At 44.2% G+C, this 21,614-nt stretch overlaps 1 protein-coding gene across 1 annotated transcript in view; it reads left to right on the top strand.

The window, feature by feature from the left end:
* The window catches only part of NCKAP1L (NCK associated protein 1 like), a 2,015,530-nt gene that overhangs the window by 401,452 nt on the left and 1,592,464 nt on the right, over positions 1-21,614 (top strand). Inside the window, exon 14 of the mRNA XM_069653209.1 lies at positions 19,605-19,686. Within this exon, the coding sequence (XP_069509310.1) occupies positions 19,605-19,686 (82 nt within the window). The remainder of the gene's footprint in view (positions 1-19,604; positions 19,687-21,614) is intronic.

The raw sequence follows: 21,614 nt of genomic DNA, 5'->3' as shown, positions 1-21,614 counted from the left end.
TCAAGTTTGTGTGTTAGTGTGCAAGCATCAGTCGGCTGTCTGCCAGTTGACGCTGCTTCATTAAATTGAGAATAAAGTAGCACCATGCCATATTCTTTGAGTCTCTCTGGTTATTTGGTCTGAGATCTTTATTGGTAATTCCATCTAGCACAAAAAAACACTTCAAGGTGCTAGAGCACAGATTGCTATTGATGAATTCATAAAATGTAGAGCAACATTTGTAATTTACATCATGGTGTCTATCTGCAACAAGTTATAAGTTGATCGTACGTACAGGAACTGAGAGTGAGAATCAGGCAACATCTCAGCAGCCTGACATCAACACACCGAAAGACACTGTTGGTAGAACACTGGTTCAAGGAGCATGTCATGTATATGTATCAGGACATAACATTCTTTGGTGTCAAGCATATTCGAATGGACATGAGAATGCAAAACAGAGAAAAACTTCTACGCCAGGTCGAGGCGAGAATTATATGTAATCTAAGAACAATAACAGGCGGATTCAACTGTGATGACAAGATGCATTATTTTCTTTAAATACATGATTCTATCATGCAACATGAGGACAGCTATGCACAATGTACGGAAGAAAAAAAGATGGAAAATGCATATTTAATAATAATGTTGTTAAGCGGTGTAAAAACAGTGTTAATACTTGAAAGTTAGAATATTGGATGGGGAAAAGGGTATACAGATAACCTTGTTTGAAAAATCAATTTGTCCCAATTGACACAAATTAAGAGATAATCTGAACAGTGATATAGAACGGAAACGGGACCATTTTCTGGACCGACTTTGACCGTCAGCTTAAATTTCACAACACACATTTATAATTTACAATTTAGTATGCACAGGATGCCCTGTTATCAGCAGTCTTATAACATAAGCACTGAGCCCAATAACCCCACATTTATTGGATAGGGAATGTTCAAAGATAACTAACAACATACAACAAGACACTATATCTATAATTGAGCACATATGTGAACCAATTATGTCATATGGACTTTTTTATTTTTTTATTTAATTTAATTGAGTATGAGGAGCCAGTCCAATCGACTTACACCATAATTTAAAGACAGCAGAACATCCCCACCCATGGCGGTACATCAAGCAACAAATAAACATTTCAAATTGAACTTCTAAACCTGTTTGAAGCCACCTCAGGATCTGTCCATGTGCCAGAGACATTCCCCCCGAGTGATTGTACTCCATCCCAAACCCTTGTCAAACACCTTCCCACCCTCTCCCTCCCCCCACACGTGTCAATCTCTCATATATGTATGTGCAGTCAGGTTTCTTTTATTGCTCTCGGCCACACCAGCATGTTGATAGTTCAGTTCAGATTCATGCCGACTTCATTGGCAATATCTTCTGCGGTGTATAATATGAAATGTTCGGGAGTCTTTGCACTCATTTTACGGTCTTAAGCTGTTTATGCCATTCCAGGCAGTGGTTGCCCGCTCCCCTCTTCCTTATCAGTCCCATAATATTCCAGGTAGGGGAGTCACTCTGTGTCAATGTGCGTATGAGTCTCTAGCAGCGCCGTCGTGCCGTCGTAAGGCTTTCCATACTGTATATATCATGAGCCTTCTCCAACCATTCCGACTTAGTGCACCGGTAGCTTCTTTTCCAGTGCATTGTGAGACAGACACAAGCCGCTAGGCACATGTTCCTGGGAATTTGTGCCAATTGGACATCCACCCCAAACAATAACAACAGCGTGGATAGGACTCTGTCTATGAATCTGGTCTAAGGGTCAGGCCCACCACAATTGCCAGTAGTCTGCCACCTCCCCTACAACAATGTGGACTCAAGCCTGGGTACATTTTGGCCAGCCTCTGGGGGGTGAGCTGCCAACGCGTTAACAATTTCCCATTGTGCATTTTGTATTGGACTGCTATTGTTGAAGACCACACCGCCCTAAAGATCATAGCCCAGACCTCTGAGCCTTCCTCTAGCCCCAAGCCCCTTTCCCAATGTAACTGTGTGCAGGGGGTTTGTAAGTGCCCTCTTCCCACCAACGCTGAATACAGCTGTGAAATAAGCCCCTTTAACCATTGGTTAGTGTTTAATGTGTGCCCAAAAGGGGTAAGCGGGCACTGGAGCAAGCAAACCCATTTTGGGTCTGTGAGCACTCATTTTAGCTGCAATTACTGTAGTGGTGGGATGATGTATACTTGGATTGCTTCTTCCAAGCCTTCCTTCGTGAGCAAAGATTTGGCCTTCCACATTTGCCCCACTCTGATCAGGCCTACCTCGTATTGTGTTTGGAAGCGATTGGGATCGACTATAAGGGCTCTGATTGGGGGGCCCATATGCAGCTAAGCGGTGAAGGCCAGGTTGTGACCCCCTCCATCTCCTTAGATTTCCGCCATAAGGACTAGAGTACTGCCAAGATGGGGTGCACGCAAATCCTGCATGGCAAGCGTCTGTGTGGGACCCGTAGCCATTTCCCCCAGAGTGACAGGGCGAAGGTGCCATTCTCCAGGGAGACCCATTGCTTTTCTGCATTTTTTCGTAAGTGATCCAAGTGAATGCGCAGTTGCGACACCCTGTAATATTCATAGAGGTCTGGGTAACCCATACCGCCCGCTTCTTTAGGCAGGATCATGGTGTTGTACGCTACTCAGGGTTTTTGTCTAACCCCTAAGAAGGTGAGGAGCGCTTTTTTCATTTCTGAGTAGAACGTCTAAGGGTTAACTACAGGGAGGGATTGAAACAGAAATAGTAACATAGGCAGGATGCTAATTTTAATCGACACAAACCAAACTGCCCATCGTAGAGTGATCGTGGACCATGTTTAGAAGTGTTTAGTTATTTTCTCCCATAGTGGTGGGTAATTAGTGCTATATAGGTCACGATTCGTCTGACAGCGGATGAGCCATGGTCTTATTCAAGTTAATGCGAAAGCCTGAAAGATCTCTTTAGTTTGCCATTGTGGTTAGAGGGGCTGGGACAGAAACACTTGGGCGCGTGACATAGGCCAGGACGTTGTATACAAAAAATGCAAGCTTGTATTCTTTGCCAAATTTCATCAGTCCCTGAATTTGTGTGTTTACGTGGATAACTTGGGCTAGTGGCTCTATAACCATCACAAACACCAGTGGCGACAGCAGGCATCCCTGTCGAGTTTCGCGACTGAGTTGGAAAAAGTCTGATGCCACCCCATTTACCACTACATTTGCTGTGGTGTTTCGGTACAGGGCCACAGCCCACGCAATCCAACTGGAGCCGAAACCAATTGTTTTTAAGACGGCTATTATAAAAGGCCATTCCACTCTGTCAAACACCTTTTCAGCATCTCTCGAGACCAAAAGAGGTCATTATCTTGGCTAATACTTGCAATTAAGTCTAGGGTTTTTCAAATGTTGTCTGCACCCTGACGGCCTTTGATGTACCCGACCTGATCATTGCGTATTAGTTTGGGTAAGACTCTGCTTAGCCTGGCTACCAGCGCGCTGGCGTACATTTTTACAGTGTATATGACGTAAGAACTGCATTCTGTGTTTTCTCTGCCCTCTTTCAGAGTAACTTTTATACTAGCTTCAGTAAAGGTGTTGGGGGCCTGACCTGTTTGCATTATGCTGTTGAACAGCTTTGTCAGGAACAGTGCCATCACTTTGCTTTGGGCGTTGTAAAAAGCAGAAGTGAAACCGTCTTGCCCCAGAGCTGACCTGGCCTTCAACTTGGATGTTGCTTCTTAGACCTTGTCGATGTCCGTAGGGGCATTGGGACGTTCCCCGACTTCTATTGTCAGAGTTTTGTGGAGCAGATCCACTAACTATCCAGTGATGTCACTCTCTGGTGCCCTACACTCTGTGGTGTATAATGACTCGTAACATTGGGTGAAACATTTGGTGATGTCAAGTGGGTTGGGTAATATGCTCCCCGCCTGATTTCTAATATTATGTACGTCTCTATCCGCTCATTGGCCTCGTAATCTCGCAGCTAACAGGGTGTGGGTCCTGTCAGCTTTTTCATAAAATTTCTGTTTCAGGTAACGCATTTGAAACAGGGCATTTCCCTGCCAGATATCGTGGAGCTCTTTCCAGAGTGCACTTATTTCTGCAAGCGACTCCTCACAGGAGTGTTGGTCTGTTAACAGGGCCACCTCCTTTTGTCTTATCTCTTTTTTTAGGGTGGCTTCTTTGAGCACTCCGAGTCTCTTCCTAGCAGTCCCTTCTGCTATTAGAATGCTGTGGAAGGTTACTTTAGCAGGCTCCCAGACAGTAGTTAACAGGAGCTCTCCCGTGTCATTTCTGTCAAAGAAGTCTCTAATTCCCATGTGAAGGGTGTCCCTAAAAAGTGGGTCCCTGTGCAAGGTGTCATTACACACCCACCTCCTATCCAGTGTAATCTGAGTGCCCATGTCAATTTACAAGATGCACATATCGTGGTCCGACCACACGACTATCTCAATGGCCGCTTCCAATATCAAGTGTTTGTGTGGGGCTTCTAACAGGATGTATTCTAACAGGATGTATTCAAATGCCCTTGAGTTGGGGTGCACAGCCCTCCATGTGTCTATCATATAAAAGTCCTTCAAAAGAGAGAAGTTCTCTTTTTCAGGCACAGTCAGCGGGACAACATCCTGCCTCAACGAATCCCAGTCCAAAGTTGGGTTGGCCAGTGTATTAAAATCACCCCTGCAAATCAGCATTCCTGTTTTCCATGACTCCAGGAATTTGAACAGTTCATTACAAAAGGCCAGCTGCCCTTGGTTGGGAGCATAGGATGCACTAGGGTTACTTCTCTAGTTCTGATGGAGCCATTAATAACCAGTAACCACCATTCTAAGTCCCTATGTATTCAAGCAATAACTAGACCCAGTGATGCTCTGAACATTATGCCAACTCCACCCTTCTTGATCGGGCCCGAGGCCCAGGGAGCGGCCCCAATGTTTTTCCCATTAAAACCATGTTCCTCCCCTTTCTTAAACTTAGATTCTTGCACAAAAAATAAGTCTAGCCTGGATAGCTTAAATTCCTTCATTAGCATTGAACGCTTGCCCAGCGAATTTAGCCCCTTTATATTTAAAGACACCACTGTGATTGCGGTCCCTGAGCTAAAGTGCTCTACCATCACATCTTCACTTCTGTCCATGCCCCCGATCCCTCCGGACCGCTTGTTGCGATCTCTTGCCCAATTGCCAGTGTCCTGACTGTTGTCTCATCTCTGAACGAGAACTCCCTTTGCACTGCATTTATGAATTAACTGAACCTATGTGCCCGGCCCTTCCTCCCCCTTACCAGAGAAATTATATTTCTCATTCCGCTGTTGCTGTTACAAATTTAGGGCCACTCTGGTGGGACCCTTCACCACAGGGAGCTATGACTCGTGTCTAATTTACTCTTTGCCTTGCACCCCCCAGTTGAACAGCATAATAAAAAACAGAAACATTAGAATTGTAAACAACATGGGGGGCTTTTCAAGTCCTCCCTCCCCTTGCTGCAACCAAGAGCAAACAAAGAACTACCAACCGGAAAGGGTCTGTTCCCATTCGTCACTCTGCAGGATTATGTCTGCGCTCCCTGATTTAATAACCAGAATATTTTCCACAAGGTCCGCTGACAGTTGGTTGTTCTCTAGTGCCTGGAGCTTGTCTTCCACGTTATGCATTCTTGTTTGCAGATCTGTAGCTGCTTTTATGGACAGGAATTCATCTAACAGTAGGCATGTGTCTGCTTTCATGGACGTTTCCTGTTCTCTGCCTGGAATATTCAGCATGTCTGCTGCCTTGTGTACTTCCATTGTGGCTGCTCCCCGACAGAAGCTCTGCAGGAGTGCAGCTGTTCCTCAGTCCATTTTAGTTGCGGATGTTGTAGGGTCTTGTGAAAGGGGCCACCTATTTTGCTTTGGATTGACGTGTCATTTTTATGTGCGGCCACAGAGTCTATACTTGGGTCCCTTGCGTTGCTGCTTCCAACAGCCGCTTCCTGCTCCCCACATACTGATGTGCTTCACCATGCTAGCCCCAGGCTGATATGCGTTTTCAGTAATCGCTGATATCTTATGCAGTGCAGTGATTTCCTTCCAGTCCAAGCATTCCTGGCCTCACGGTGCTGTAACGCTCACCTGATTCCCACAGAGGCGCAGGTCTAGCTTCGAGTGCTGATGCTTCTTCAATGGTGAAGCGCAGGACTCTGAAGATGGACAGGAAGGGCCCTCTACTCTGGCTTCTCCGGCTCGCAGGAATATTCCCCTGTGCGTGAAAAGAGAGTATTACCTACTGACTGAGTTATGCTCAAGCCTCCCACTTTCTTCCAACCCTCCACGATACCCTTCCATGATTCCCCGTGAAGTCTTACCTTAGGGTCTGAAAGGACGAGCTCTCCATCCTGCTTCTGACGCAGGGGCGCGTTGAACCCAGTTACTTCACTGGATTGAGGTTGGATGGGAGTTCAGGTAAGCTTGATTATACTGGTAAGGCGCTGTAAAAGTTATGTTGCAAGTTCAAAAGTTCAAGCTTTAAATAATAATGTTCATTGTCTTTTTTTCAGGTGATGAATGAAGATTCCTTTGGAGACTTCTTGCAACAAAGCGCTGATGTTGATGTCTTTTCCCCATAGGGGCCGGGGTTCGGAATGCCAGAAATATGGCGCCGACCCGAAGTGAAACGTGTAGTTCCAGTAAAGATCTGGTAAGTCCTAGATGAGCGCTCAGGTGATGTTTTTGCATTCGCTCATCTAATGTCTTTGTCTTTTTTCCCCATAGGGGACGGGGTCCTGCTTGGAAGCAGCAAGACCCGAAATGAAATGGGAATGACCCAACAGGTAAGTCTTAGAAGGAAACTGGGCTTTTCCTATTCCCTTCCTTCTCTCACCTCTTATTCTTGTCTTTCTCTCTAGGCTCTGGGATGTGGCTGTGTATCCGGATGATCGCTGCTGAAGATGGAGGAACCCAGGAAAGGTGAGTGAAATGCAGCGCTGCAGCGATCGTAACGAAATGCTTTTAAAAATGATGTCTTCCCTTTCAGGATCGTCGGTGATGTCTCCGTGGTGCAGATTAGCTGGTAGGTCTCTTGTCTCCCTTTGCAGGTGACCCAGGATGCTGACAGGCGTGGCTGAAGTCCAGATGCAGGAGCTGACACGGTGAGCGTCCAGCTGCGAGGAGCAGAACAACGCGAAGCGTGAGTTGCTGATCGGGTGTGGTTTAAATAGCTTTGGAAGAAGTTCCAAGTGTGTATCCTTCCTCCGATCAGGTATGTATCCTTCCCCGATCACACCTGAGTGGAAAGTAGTCCCACAGGTAAAGTAGTTCCTATTCAGGCCTCAAGAGGGCCTGGATGTGGCAGCATGGTCTGCATCAGGTAAGTGCACATTAAAACACTTGAACACATGTCTAGCTTTATGAGCCTGGCGCCTAAGGCGCCAGGACAGAGGTCCAACATGAGCCTGGCGCCTAAGGCGCCAGGACTGCGTCCAAAGGGCCCCAGCTTGGGCCCGCTGGCACTCCCCTGGGGGAAATGATGCCTGCCTCTGGGGTTGCTGGGTCGGACCTGGCTCCTTGGAGGTAGGCATCATGACAGATGCCCACCGTCCTTGTGCCGGCTCGGAAGCAGTTATGCCTCTACTCCACCACAAGGTTTTGGTCTTTGCTGGCGCCTTTATAGTCACTATCATTGCCTGCATTCAACTGTTGTCTGGCGGCCGCTGTTGTTTGGATCTGCAAGGCCTCCGGGCTGGGCTCCTTGATCCTGGAGCTCTACCTCTTCCCAGGCCGCTGAGCCTCCCGGGGCCCATTCTTCTCAACCAGTGCGAGTTTGGAGCTCAGCTTTGGTTGCATGGTTTTTCAGGGAGGGAGTTTATTTGTATTTTTCCTCCATTGTACTGCTCGTGGTGAAGGAGATGTTGGCTCAGGCAAACATTTCCTCTGCGCCCCCTTGGTGGTCCCCATGTAATATGGACTTTAATATTTAATATGGACTTTAATGATTTGTGCAACATTTATATTTGTAATCCATTACAAATGTTATGGAAATAGTCACAATTTATCTGAGGAATCTCCAATTTCAGAATGTTAGATGCTTAATACAACATCAAAACACTAACAAAATGGGACCTGGTTGCCGCAAGTGTAGTTGATAGATGACGTCACAACGTTAAAAAAATGCTTGACATCATGCCATACTGTAAATAATGCTCACTTTCAAGACAGCGGGTGCTTCCAAGCACACGTGGAATGCTACCTTGCTGAAAGACTAAAGTTCAAGGTATTTATATTATTTATGCAATGTACCCCATGTGAATTTGATCATGGGACGCATATGGGAGACTAGACATACCCAACAATGACATAAAACTCTGGAATTATTAGACATACTAATTCCATTACAGGATAATCATCCAGGTTAATTACAAGTGGCTGGAAGCAACTTAATAGGAATGAACCATTCAATACGGAAATCAAGAGAAAATATATAGAACTATTGCTACAGTGACTGTCAGGTACCAATTGGAAAGATTATTTGTAATTCATGCTCAGGTTAATTTTAATACACATTATTGAAAGACAACGTATGTCCATTGTTTTTTAAAATACTTTTATAATTGTTATTTTGTAACATGTTTAATACCAGAGATTGGTTTCTAAGCACAGTTGTGCTGCATTGGTCTTGCTTCCAAGACAAACACGTTGCTCCTGAGCTTTCCCCCCTCACCACAAATAATGTTCCAGATGGGCCAATAATAATAGTATCCAGGAACATGAAAAGCAGCTACCATAGAATGAAGCTTTATTAACTATGCAGAATGAAACAAACCAAATATGTGTTTTTGGTAAGGAATATAACCAATTGTTATCAAAAATGATAACATTTATATTTATATAAAAACAATGGTAATCTGAATATCCTTTTCTCTCCTCTCATTACTTTTTCCTCATGCATAACGTACAGAGAAGAGGACACAAAACTGTGGAAACTCATAGATATCATGTACAAATACATAGATGATATTGACAATTAGATATTCCATTGAGTCTGAATGTGCACAACAAAACTGTAGAAACCGATGTATACATCATACACAAATATATACAGGATATTGACGATTAGATATACTACTGAGTTTGAATGTGCACAAATGTATACATTGCACTAGAGTGTGTAACATGTAGCACAAGGCTATAAGGTTTTGAATTCAGATTGGAAAATTGCAATTTTGTGTACTAATGGTATAGGCCTTAATCTCGAGCCATCAAAAATTTGCATAACTGCATAAAACTGTACTAGAGATTGCGGGATATGAAGGGTACAGGTTGAATGTCTTGAGAAAGCCCATGATTGGCTGAAACACAAGCACGCACATGCACCAGTAGGATAATGCTGGCAATTTGTAAATACTGTACAAAATAGTATCATTTGTCTAAAGGTCATTTTTTGAAAATACTGTACAAAGTACTATTATCTGTTTGAGGGGCACAATCTGAAAACCATAAACACAGCTTTCACACAGATAATTTGGAAAAGTAATTTATTTAAAATTGTAAAAACGAGGGCATATTACCTAATCACTCAAGGCATATGTTAACTCATAGGACCTTTAAGTGAATTACATTCCGGACGGGTTGTCTGCAGGTTGTTTATGTGCTAAACTCAATTAAAAACATAGAACCAATGAAGGATAGGCTCTAGGCTTAGTATTCACTCTACTTCAGCCATTAACCTAACAGAGCCATTTCCATCTCTTGGTCATGATCAATTTTGATAAAGTTGAATTAGTAGGACAATACCATAGTCCTGAGATTTCTGTGCCCGTTACACCTCATTTAAGATGCCCAATGAGGCTGAAACACGTATAGGGTTGCTTGTGGTCACACTGAGAAGGCATGTGACCTAGAAGTTTGGGCTGGAGAGCCCCTTGGGTGGGACTAAGCCTGATTAGCGTATGTTCTTTTCCCTTCTGTACTGGCATGGCAGGTGTATTAGGTTTATAATACATTGCTCGTTATGTAACGAGCAATGTATTATGAGCGAGTAATAATAGTGACAGTTTTTATTACAGTGTTTAGAATCTGGCACTATATAAATCACCGAATTGTTATTATTAAAATGAAAATACATCAAATTATATAACGCATCAGCTTAGGAGGGTTGAGGCGGAGTGGGGGGTTAGAAATTAGACACAAAAGCTTTCCAAAGATTTGAAAGAAGAAAAATTGTGCGAACATCTTAGGTTTGGTGTCTAATAATCCAACTCTTATCCATCTAGAATGCAGACTCCATCAGACACAACAGCTTTGTTGTATCTTTGTTGTTTTGTGTGAAATGACAAAGGTGCTTGATTTCAGACTAAGAGTAATGATGTGCTATGGGAGCAAGACCAGAGGGATTTGGTGAGGGGTTATAGGGATTTTGCACCTATGCTAAATTATTTCTTTCCTTCATGCTGAAGCTATTCACCAGGCAGCAGTAATCAAGCTTGAGACAGGAATGATTTCAGACTGTGCTTTAGATTCACCTAAGCCTGACTGTTTACTTTTTAGGATATACAATAGTTAGGAATGAAATGCTTGAGATTGAAGCATGAAAGGAATAAAGCCCTTTAACTTAGTGACTATGCAATAATTACATCCCAGTATCTTAATGGTGGGAGAAGGACAATTATCTGCTATTACTTTTGAATGGGGAATTGTTAGCTTAGGCTCACTTATCAATGCCCTCGTGTTGACTGGCATGTCATGAATGATGTGGAGACGGGTGCATGCCATGTCCCAGAAAGCCGAAACAAGACATTCAGTATTTTCTCCTGCAGTGGACTAGCAGCTGGAAGCAACAAGACACTTGTTTGAACTATTTACATGTGGACAGATGCTTAAGACCTGTGAAAGAAGTGATAGTAGCATTGTTATATGGTCAGTACTTGTGATGTGTTTGTGCAAGCACTATTAAATAAAAGGAGAATCTGTATACCCAGGTGTCACATTTTTCATTGAGACTGCAAATTCTTTACATATGTTTGTAGTATATTACTTGTGCAATGGAGGCCTTTACAGTTGAGAATTCCAGGCACCTTGTTTGTGTTCGCTGACATGCTACCCAATGATTTGTGGTCTTTCATTGGCAAATTGGAAGCCTCTGTCAGGGCTGTGTGTGGGGTCAGAAATGTGAGGCGGACAACTTTGTGAAGGTTTATCAAAAGATGACATTTTATTAACTCAAAAGGTTGGATACACGCTTCACTATCCCTACCCTGACAAGGATTTCCCTGCCTATCAAAATAAACGAAAGGAAACACTTTAACACAAGGTTTCTGTCCCTCACACTTACACATATAACAAACGTAACGCAACATGTAGCAGTTCAAACATAACAGACATAACAGTTATGTTCATAATTTGATAACTATCTCCCTTTCTAATCTGGGTGAATTCCTCCTCCCCAGATTTAAGCAGGATTCCAATCAATGATTCAAAGGAATAAGGAAATCCTGTTTTGTAACAAAGTTTCCAAAACTTTTCCTTTTGTTCCAACTTGAACTTCCACCAACGGTTCACAATGTTCAACACGTTTTTCCTCTTTCCACTTGTGATCAAGAGCTCAAAGCCACTTCTTCGCATATACCAAGAATACTTCCATAGTTCATCAGGATCAACAAAAATGTTTTTGTCAGGATAGTTTTGTAACAGTTCACAAACACTTGTTTCAACAATGTTAGATGATTCTGCAGCAGTTCACACAACACTTGATTCAGCAATATTCATTTGTCACAATGATTCTGCAGTAGTTCACAAAAACACATTAGTGGTTGTGCCACTTCTTCTTCAAGACTTTTAATCACGCCACAGTACTTGAATGATTTCCACCTGGTGCACTCACCTGCCAGGTCTACTACAACAAGGTCCTTTGCCCTGGTGTATTCCCCTGCCAGGACAGATGCAACTACTAACTACTACAAGTACTTCTGTGGTAAAGGGTTGTTTCCAACAACTTAGCAATGTCTTGCTTCACAACATCAAGTTTGACTACTTCTTCTGGGAAGACAAGAAACACATTGGTGCTGTTTGTTACACATTTGGGATTGCCACACACAATGCATACTATGCTCCACTCCTCCTGAATATCTTCTGTCAGAAGGAGAGGCCTTCCTGCCATTCTTGTTTCTCTACATTCGCACAAACCAACTACTGACACTGTTTTTCTCTCACTCTTACTCTTCTTTGACTTTGGCAATGTGGGTATATGCAATAGTTGTTTGTATTGATTTCTCATAATATTGCCCTCTTGTTGCTGGCCCACACAACTACCATCACACCCTTCTGGTCTGATTGCTATGTTCATATTCTGCCACATTCTTCTCTTTGAGTCAACTTGGTTTGCAAAATAAATATTAGTCTGCTTTATAACAGTTCGGTATTAAAAAGAAAAATATTTTGCCACTTCACTCTCTTTATATTAATTCTGTGGTTAAGGTACCCAGACTTGGCCAGTGCATGGTCACTGAGTGCTGCGGTGTCACAATCTACTAGTCAACTCACCAGGTCTGGCTTACGTGTCCATTCGCCTCGCTGCCTTCAGGTCCTCTGCTTCTGCTTTCCTGCGCAGCCCGGTAACCTGCCCTTCTCAGCTTTCCACGGCCTGTGCTAGTCAAAAAAGGAGTTCTCATCGCTCCCACGACTCTCCGGTGCTCACCTGCCACCGGAGCCTGACTGACAATAGGGGAAACTAACATTTTGCACTTCCTGCTGCGTGACCTCTGCAGCTGCGGTCCTCAGGGGAAAAGCCATCAAACCCAATGCTTCCCTATGAGCAGCCTTCGCAATCAAGGTCTTGAACAAAAGACATCTTCTCAGGAACGGCATCCGCCCGACACACGACGCTGGTCTCCTCTGACATCTTCTTCTTTTGCGACGTGGAGGTACCATGACTTCTCCACCTCCTGCTACTGCTCTCTGTGGCCTGCACTTCAGGGGGCCTTTTATGCCTCCCAGTCTCTCCCTCAGGTGTGGGCCATTACCACTATTAGGCTGCAGCTTGTCAAATCATCTTTTCTATTGGAAATAATAATATCAGATTCATTTCTCTCCTTAATTTCATTCCCTAAAGGAGTGTCATAAGGATTCAATGCAGGGTTTGGGTTTACAGATGAATGAGGATTTTCAGAATCTAAATTGTTAATACTTAAAGACTCATCTTTAATATTCCCCTGGGTGTCATAGGAGCATTCACATCTATGAATGTCAATGACTTTAACAGGGGGTTTCTTACTCCCAATGCATAACTGGTTATCTTTGTTTCCACCCCCATTAATATAGGTTGCTTTGGGAAATAAAAGTTCTCTCTGACAGCAAGCCATTACATACTCCGGTATCACTGATATTTCCTTCTTTGAGGAAGCCCAATGCTGCGTCTCACCCAACAGAGTCCACCTATTCCCCTGGGACCCTTCTCCTCCCAGGTGATCCTCCCGGCTAATACCACCTGCAGGGTGAGGATCAGGAAACGCCTGCCTTCCCATGGCCACCTGGGAGGAGACTTTAGGGTAGATTTTTGTGAGGACGCCACAGGATTAATCAGGGCTACCACTGGAGATAACAGAAATGTGGGGCACAAAAATGCATTTCAGGGTTTTTTTTTTCATTTAAAACACAACAGAAAAGATCCCTTCTATGCAGAGGCTAAACAACTGAAACAATAATCCAGAAGGGCTCCAGTTGGGATTCTTCAGGGAGAAGAACCATGAGCTGAAGACTCTCCACCGATTCCTTGCCACACTAAAAGTCCACCTGGGTGCAGGCTTTCTTGGGGAGGTCCCTAATCCCCAGATTCAGTCCTTCCCTACTATGCATAGATTTTGTGGGGTTACCAGCCGGTTCCAGGGTAGGGCCCAGATACCAGGTACAAGTCTCGAATGGTGGGGAGGTTCACTCCTTTCTGACTATCTCCTCAGCTGCTTTCCTCCCTGCCTCCAACATTCTCTCAGAACTGATTCTTCCCAGCATCCTCTCCAAATACCTCTTCTGCCTTCTGATTCTTTTCTTCATCCTCATACTTCCCTACAACCTTCTTTAACCTCCTCACAACCTCCTTCCTCTGTCCAACCACCTCCATGAATTTCTTCTCCCCCCTCTCTTCAGCTCTGTCTCCTTCCTTACCTTCTCACCCTTCCTTTACCTGATGCTACAGTTCTTCCTTAACCCCTTAAGTGCCATGGGTAAGGTATCTTGTCCTTGGGATTACCTCCCTGTTGCCAAGGACGAGATATCTCGTCCTTGGCACTTAAGGGGTTAAAGTAACCCCCAGGCTTCATTTATTGTCGTTCTGCCTCCTGTGAGAAACCTAAGGGTGTTCTCCCGATTATACCCCGAGAATCCCTTATTCAGTGGACAGGGAAGTGCTGGTGCTCTCAGATCCCAACCCTGGCGGTGGACGAGCAAGGGAGGATCACCTAGGTATGGGAGCCAGGGATTACGCTCAGGGGAATACCCCAGGTGAGATGCAGTATTACACCGGGGAGGAGGACGAAGTCCCTGAGGCTTTTATAGGCTGTTCCAAATCAACCTCCCTTCCACCCAATCAATCTCCCTTACCAGAATCCAACAGCCCCTCTGCATCTGATAAACATATTAGGAACCCAAACCCCATTGCAGTGGGAAACTACATCTCCAGAAGTCCCTATTCTCCTGTCACCTACCCGAGTACTGCCAGTCATTCTTCTCCCAGTCCCTCTGTTATTAATTCCCAAACTCCCAGTCTGTTCAACAAAACACTACAGTTCTCACAATTTCCCCTTTTCATTTTACAACAATAATCCCTGTCATTCCCTCGTTAGAAGTCCAAACTATTATTTTATGGATTTTTCCCATTCATTTCACAAAGCCAACAAATCTCACCCTTTCCAGTTTACCAACCCCCCCCTAGGACGAGTGTTGATGAATTAGGAGGTAGAAAGAGTCCCCATGGGAACACAAGGGTTATAATTCCCTATGAAAGCCTGCTAGGTTGTCCCAACACAAGGGTTAGGCAGAGTCAGACAATTGCTGACAACTACACACACCTGACTGCCCTTTCCCTACCCCATAGGGATAAAAGGCAGAGCACAAGAGCACACTCAGAGCAAGGAAGTAGCTATTCCAGGACGGCAGTTCAAACAGAGGAAAAAGGCAGCGAGACCTGAAAGAACGTCAAGGAGGGAGTTGCCCTTGCCCTTTTCAGCCCCGACCCGTGAGGCCTCTGACAAAGGAGCTGGCGAATGGTGTGACGGATGCCAACATTACATGGGACCCTACCGTACCGATAGCTAGGGCAGGGAGACACGGTTGCCATCCTGGTACCGTCCTTGACTCCAACGGCAAAAGAAACGCCAATGAGTTCAGCACAGTTGGTGAGTCAGAAGACCGCACTCGCAACCAAGGCATTCACTTTGACTCCTCTCTCACTTTTTCCCATCATATCTCTCTCACCTCTCGTGCCTGTCGCTACCACCTCTTTAATATACGCAAAGTCTGCCCCTCTCTCACTTTCCATGCTACTTAACTTTTAATCTCCTCCCTTATCTTCTCTCGCCTCTTCTACTGCTCCTCCTTACTCTTTGGACTACCTACTTCTCATCTCGCCCCCCTCAAATCTATCTACCACTCTGCCGTCCGCACCCTCTGTCTCCTCACCTCCTGTGACTCCATCTTTGCTTCCCTTTCCTCCCTTGGCTGGCTTTCCTTTCACTCCCAACTTAAATTTCATTTTCTTTGCTTAGTCTTTAAATCTCTCCATGGTCTTGCTCCTCCTTATCTCTCCTCCCTCCTCTCTTTCTACACTCCTTCCCGCTCCCTTTGCTCTGCTGACCACTTTCTTCTCACATTTCCTCCATCCCCTTGTGCCACCTCCCGTTTCCACTCCTTCCAGCTCCTAGCCCCACTGCACTGGAACGCCTTACCTCTCTGAATCCGCTCTATTCCTACCTTCTCCTCATTCCACACATCCCTTAAATCTCTCCTTCCCCATTCCCCGCCATGAAACCTTTCCTCCTTCTTGCTCCCCCTCCCTCCTTTTTCTTTTCACCATGATCATCCTCCTCCCCTCCACCGTCCTCCCCATTCTCACCCTTTTACCCCATCCGATTCCCTCCTCCTTCTTCTCCCCACCCCTCTCTCTCCCTCTCAGTTCTACTGCACTACTCTCCCTCTTCCCTTCAGTTTAATTGCTCTACTTACTGTTATGTTGGACTGATTCATAATTGTAAATTGCTTCTATTCTTACTGTTATAATGTTAATGTTATATCATAATAATAATAATAATAATTTAGCATTTATATAGCGCTACAAACCCTCAGGCATCTGAGCGCTGCTTATTATTACCCACGGTGTGTGGTGCTCATTTATCGACCTCGGAAGGATGCAAGGCTGAGTTTGGCCCTGCTGGGATTCGAACCTGCGTTAGCAAGATCTGCACAGATGTCAAAGCGAGCGCTCAACTCGCTGTGCCACTTGACCAGCTATATGTATCCTGTTGTTAAAATGTGCAGTGTTTTGGAGTAAAGCGCTATATAAACATAATAAATACAATACAATACAATACAACCTGATAGTGGACCGGACTGTGTTAGGCTCAAGATTGCAGTGGCAACATTAAGATTAATAGACAGAGGTATTTTTGTGAACGAACTTGGTACCAGAGATAGAGTGGTTCGGTGCCATGTGAGCGCTCATTTGAAGGTCTCTAGCTGGTACTCCTCACCTGAACAAAGAGAATGTGGAATTACAAAAGTATTGAAACTACAAGTACCAAGAGGCCATAGGGAAGGCCAGCGTGAGGTGTTAAGGCAGTCATACAAAAGTCAAGCCAAACTCCTTGTACAATCGAAAGTCCTTGACACGTTGCAGAGGTTTTGACGATTGAGAAATTGTGAACCGGACTGAGGGAATTGTGAAACAGGCGTTTATGCCCGGCTGAGGGTAATGCTGTGCGAACTGGAATTTTGTGAAGCCTGCACTCCCATAGGCTAACAGAGTGACCCGGCGAGACGTGATCGCCCTCCGGAAGTCTCTGTTTAAAATTGGCAAGTGCTTTGGAAGGTCTGAGCCTGGATGAGGGGGACCTAACTAACACTAGATGGTTGTTTAAAAATACAATGAGACTTGAATATTATGAATGAAGAGATTGTGATTGAAAGACAATAGTGAAGCTGCCTGAGGGACTTCAAGAGAAAAGCTAAGGGATGTGAATCCCACATTGTGAAGAAGCTAAGTGAACTACATTGTGACGACAAGTATGAACTCGACTGAGGGATGTCCACAGTGAGTGATTTGTCTCAGCCCGACTGAGGGAGGCTGACGACTGAGAGAAGGATCGGAGCCTGGCTGAGGGGGATCCAAGGGTAAAGGGTAATCACCCAAACAGATGATTAACCCAATGAACTTTTGTTTTGTTGTTTTATGGCATATCAGGCCCTCTGAAGCAAGAGACTTTGCCTGAGAAGAGACTTGGGCACTGAAGGCCCTGATATAGAGAAAAGGAACTGTAAGCTTGTGCCAGAGAAGCCCAGGAGTGTCCTGTGCTCAAGAGTCCTGCCTTGTGACATGCTAAAAACGCGGGGAAGAGAGACCCCGGCCATAACATCCTGACTTATCATTTTGTAAACACTTCTTTCTTTTCTTGTGTACATAATCACACACTATTTTGTAGCATAGCGGTAAGGATTGGCAATAGTTTTTTTTAGTATAGGCCCTCTTTATTAGACTAGGCTGTGCTAGGACTGTATTATTATTATTTGATGGTTGTAGCTTGCTCCCATCTTAGATTTAGGTTTAGATTAGGTGTTTATCTCACCCATTTTACAGTTCAATAAATGCCCTTGCACTGTGATCACTTGTGTCTCTCTTACTTTGATACCATGCCTTTCTTATACTCCCGATACTCTACCACCTCCTTGATTCCGACCTCGCCTACAGAAATCACTTCTGTCATTTGGCTCTTAATGTCCCCTCCTACTGCCTTTTGCTGTTTCTCTACCTCTTTAACTCTACTTCCTTTCACGCCTCCTCCTTCCTCTTCTTTCAGCAACTTTGTTAAGCCCTGTATTTGTCCATTATGAATTGTGATGCTTAATGCGATTGCCCACATCAGTGCTGTAGCTCTTAGTATCTGCGTCCAACATAGATGAAACCAGCATAACCTTTTTCATTCTTTAACAATTATTATTTTATGTTTTATTTTTGTATAAAAGCTCGGTATAAGATACGTCAAAGAGCTAGAGGAGAGGAGTGAGCGGGCGTAGGAAGAGTGAGAGGCAACAATTTAACAGATCAAGGTTTTCACAGTATTAGTAAACCAGCCTATTCCCGGCTTCATTACATTACAGGAATACAAAATAAATAAATAAATAAAGCATCAGTTATTCTTTGAGGTGGTAAGGAGATGGATATCATATGGCAGCCATCGTATGGCAGCCATCCTATGGGAGACTATAATAGTGTTCTGGGACCATTAGAAGGCTCCTGTGAAGAGCAGTGCTGTGTCTTTTCATGAAAGTTGGATGATTCGGTTTCAGTCTTAGCGTAGGAGGTTGTGGGGGGTAGTCCTGTGAACGCTAGGGTTCTCCCACTCTGTCTTTTCTTACTGTTGGTTGGTACTTTTATCTTTTGTGTGTGCTGGACCGAAGGGTTCTTGATCGTCTGTAACTGTTGAAACAATGGGACACATACGTGTAGACCTGTGTTCAGACGGTAGGGTACAATGGTTAACGTTTTCAAATTTACTGTGTTTGCTTTAATAGTTCAAATCGGTGGAAAATGGCAACTTCTGTGGTGAAGGGTACATTCTGATTGCCGTTCCCCCTCTGCAGAAGTCATACTTGTATGGCCATTGGAAAATTGAGGATAACTGATTGGTTATTATGAAGTCAATGGAAATATAATGTAAAATAATGTCACTTACTGCAGGGGATCTGGCTGACACAAATACCTGCTGGGTTAGTGAAAGTTATGAAGCTTTTTTATTTCATGGATATTTTTGAATCTCAGTTGAGAAAGTTAGAATATGCAGATGTGTTATGATATGTTATTTATAACGCGCTTAATACCAAGAAATGTCTAAGCGCGGACCCGGGGATCGAACCTGTGTTGTTCTGTGTCGTCTTGCTTCCTGGGGATCAAACCTGTGTTGTTCTGTGTCGTCTTGTTTCCAAGGCGTGCATGTTGCCGCTGAGCTATCTCTTTTCTATCCCTAGATACATGTTCTAAATCCTAAACCTAGCCTGGAGTGGGCGATGCCTACAATGGGAGAAATATGGGATGTTTGACAGCCTGCTGGTTGCGAGAATGACAGGCCAATCGTTGAATGTTGTTGCTCGCAGAATACCAGTGAAAGGGAAATTGCTGCCCAGGGACTTTGAGCAAGCATGGTGAAAAGATCTCTCACTAATGGCCCTGACAAACTATTTTCAGGAACAACATAATGAAAGGAAAAGTGAACATAGTAATACAATGCATGATATAACAGAACGTGTCTGTTGTGTGAAGCAATTTGGGTTTAAAGGACACCAAGCATTCATGGACATGCTAGGATCTTTAGAGCACAGAGAAAGACAACAAGGAACAAGGAAGATTTTGTAAAGCGCAGGTTCTGGTTGACACATACACCAATATTCACCTTCTCTTTCAGAATATGACAGTCTGCCCAGAGGATGAGTCAGTCATCATGTCCTCATTTGTGAACACGCTCTCATCTCTCAAACTTAAACAAGGTAACGTTGGCATTTTGTTTGTGATTTTTGGCAATAGCAGCAGAAAAGTAACTTCGTTTTTCTATTTGAAGCATAATTCCTCTGCTGCGAGTATGGGGTCACAGGATATCTGCTTTGTAGGTCAAAGACATACGACTGCAATCACATCCTGCACCAACATATGTTGCTTTTTGGCATTCAATCCACCCTTCATAGAGGCTCAAGAGTTGGTAAAAATGTATGTAAGCTTTCCTTTGGGTGTGTGTAAAAGCAGCACTTCTGCACATGTCTTTTAGTAAACTGTGATCTGTGTTGGGTATTCTGAATGTTCTTGCAGACATTAACTTCTTGCTCAGCTTCATACATAATCCTTGGCCAAAACAAAATGATAACTTGAACTATGAATGGAAAATAAACCTTTCTTGCAGGCTTAGACATTAACTACATGTTTCGTCAATTTCGATTACATTTTCCATTCTGACAAAGAAGACCTCTATCTAAAACATTGATCCAGGAATTTTGTCTGCAAGTAATCAGAATATAGTTCTGTCCAACGCTCATGTCTCAGTTTTAGGATGAATCCTCCACCCTACGGTTAGAAACCAGCATTACCTATGCATTCTCCCACCTACTTTGGATCATAGCGGGATAGTAGTGGTCAATATATCAAGGCTAGTAGTCAGGCTGGCAGTGGGATAGACTGCAATACACAATGGTGCAATAATACTTTCAATTAAAGGCATGTGAAAGTATACTAATATCTCTTACAAAGGTAGGCAGAAATGCAGGTGCAGTTTACAGGTGATTCTTTTTGGTTAAGGTTGCTACGAGTGAAAATTCCAAAGTCAATCAAGGTTTTAGAGTAGGAGGTTCATCATCATAAGTTGCAATGGAGGTACAATGTGACCTGTATTCGCCCAACATTGGGTTCATAGTTTACATTGAATTATAAGATTAGTCATGCTTCTGACTAAGCAGGTGGCATACTGGTCCTGATTCTGCACGGTCCCCAACTGAGCAGAAATCAACCATTCCATGGGCTGTACTGTGTGGTTACAGCCCAGATCCTACTCTCAGGCCTTTAGTGAGGGCCCCAGGGCCTTTACCACCCGGTACAGTCCCTAAAGTGGGTGATTATTGATATTAGCATCATGGGTTTGCTACCCCAGTTGCTGTGAACAGTTATTTTGTCTAAATTAATGGTCAAGGCAAGTGTGCAACCTGTTGTTTTTTCTCCAAGACGGATCCACTAGGACAACACTTCAACATGACCGCAACCCTGAACGACTCAAAGCCTTAACCGACCAGGGTCACACTAGATCACCTAAGAATAGATATCACCCACCCAGTCCCACACATGAAGATTAGGTTCAGACGCACCCACCAATCCAAACTATACTCAATAGGATACAGTTGGACCAGCACAACACCACCAAATCGAGTCGGCCACCAGGAACCAGCAACATCCGAACCCACAGCAACATCCGAACCCACAGGTATACAACTCTAACGGAATCATAAGTACCTGAACCTGGATACAGACCGCACTAACCCATCCCTCAATCTTCTGCTTACTTAAACCCACACAAAACCACACAACCATCTCTCTCCCAGCAATCCGCATGCACTTTACCACACCGGATCAACAACACATAAACTTCACTCACAGCACTCGTGTCATGAACCATCGGACGTGTCCTTTCTGGACTTCCTGGTCCCTGACCCATAGGGGCTTGCACTCAGCAGTACTCCCAACATGGCCGCCGAACGCGGAATACTGTTTACCAGTTTCCGCGCCGTACGCATTACGTTCTATAAAGCAGACACGCCCCCGCGGCCCTGCGCATCTCAACACTACCGCTTGACGTGGCTAGACGTGTGCTGCTGTAGTTCGCTTGTGTTTTTTATTTGATTCCTGGTTCCCGGTGCCCCTAAATTCCTCCTCCTTC

Source organism: Ambystoma mexicanum, chromosome 3q (genome assembly GCF_040938575.1).
Source record: "Ambystoma mexicanum isolate Mex_15411 chromosome 3q, UKY_AmexF1_1, whole genome shotgun sequence".
NCBI classification, from domain to species: domain Eukaryota; kingdom Metazoa; phylum Chordata; class Amphibia; order Caudata; family Ambystomatidae; genus Ambystoma; species Ambystoma mexicanum.
The sequence above is the reverse complement of the archived record's forward strand: the minus strand, read 5'-3'. Positions and strand labels throughout refer to the sequence as shown.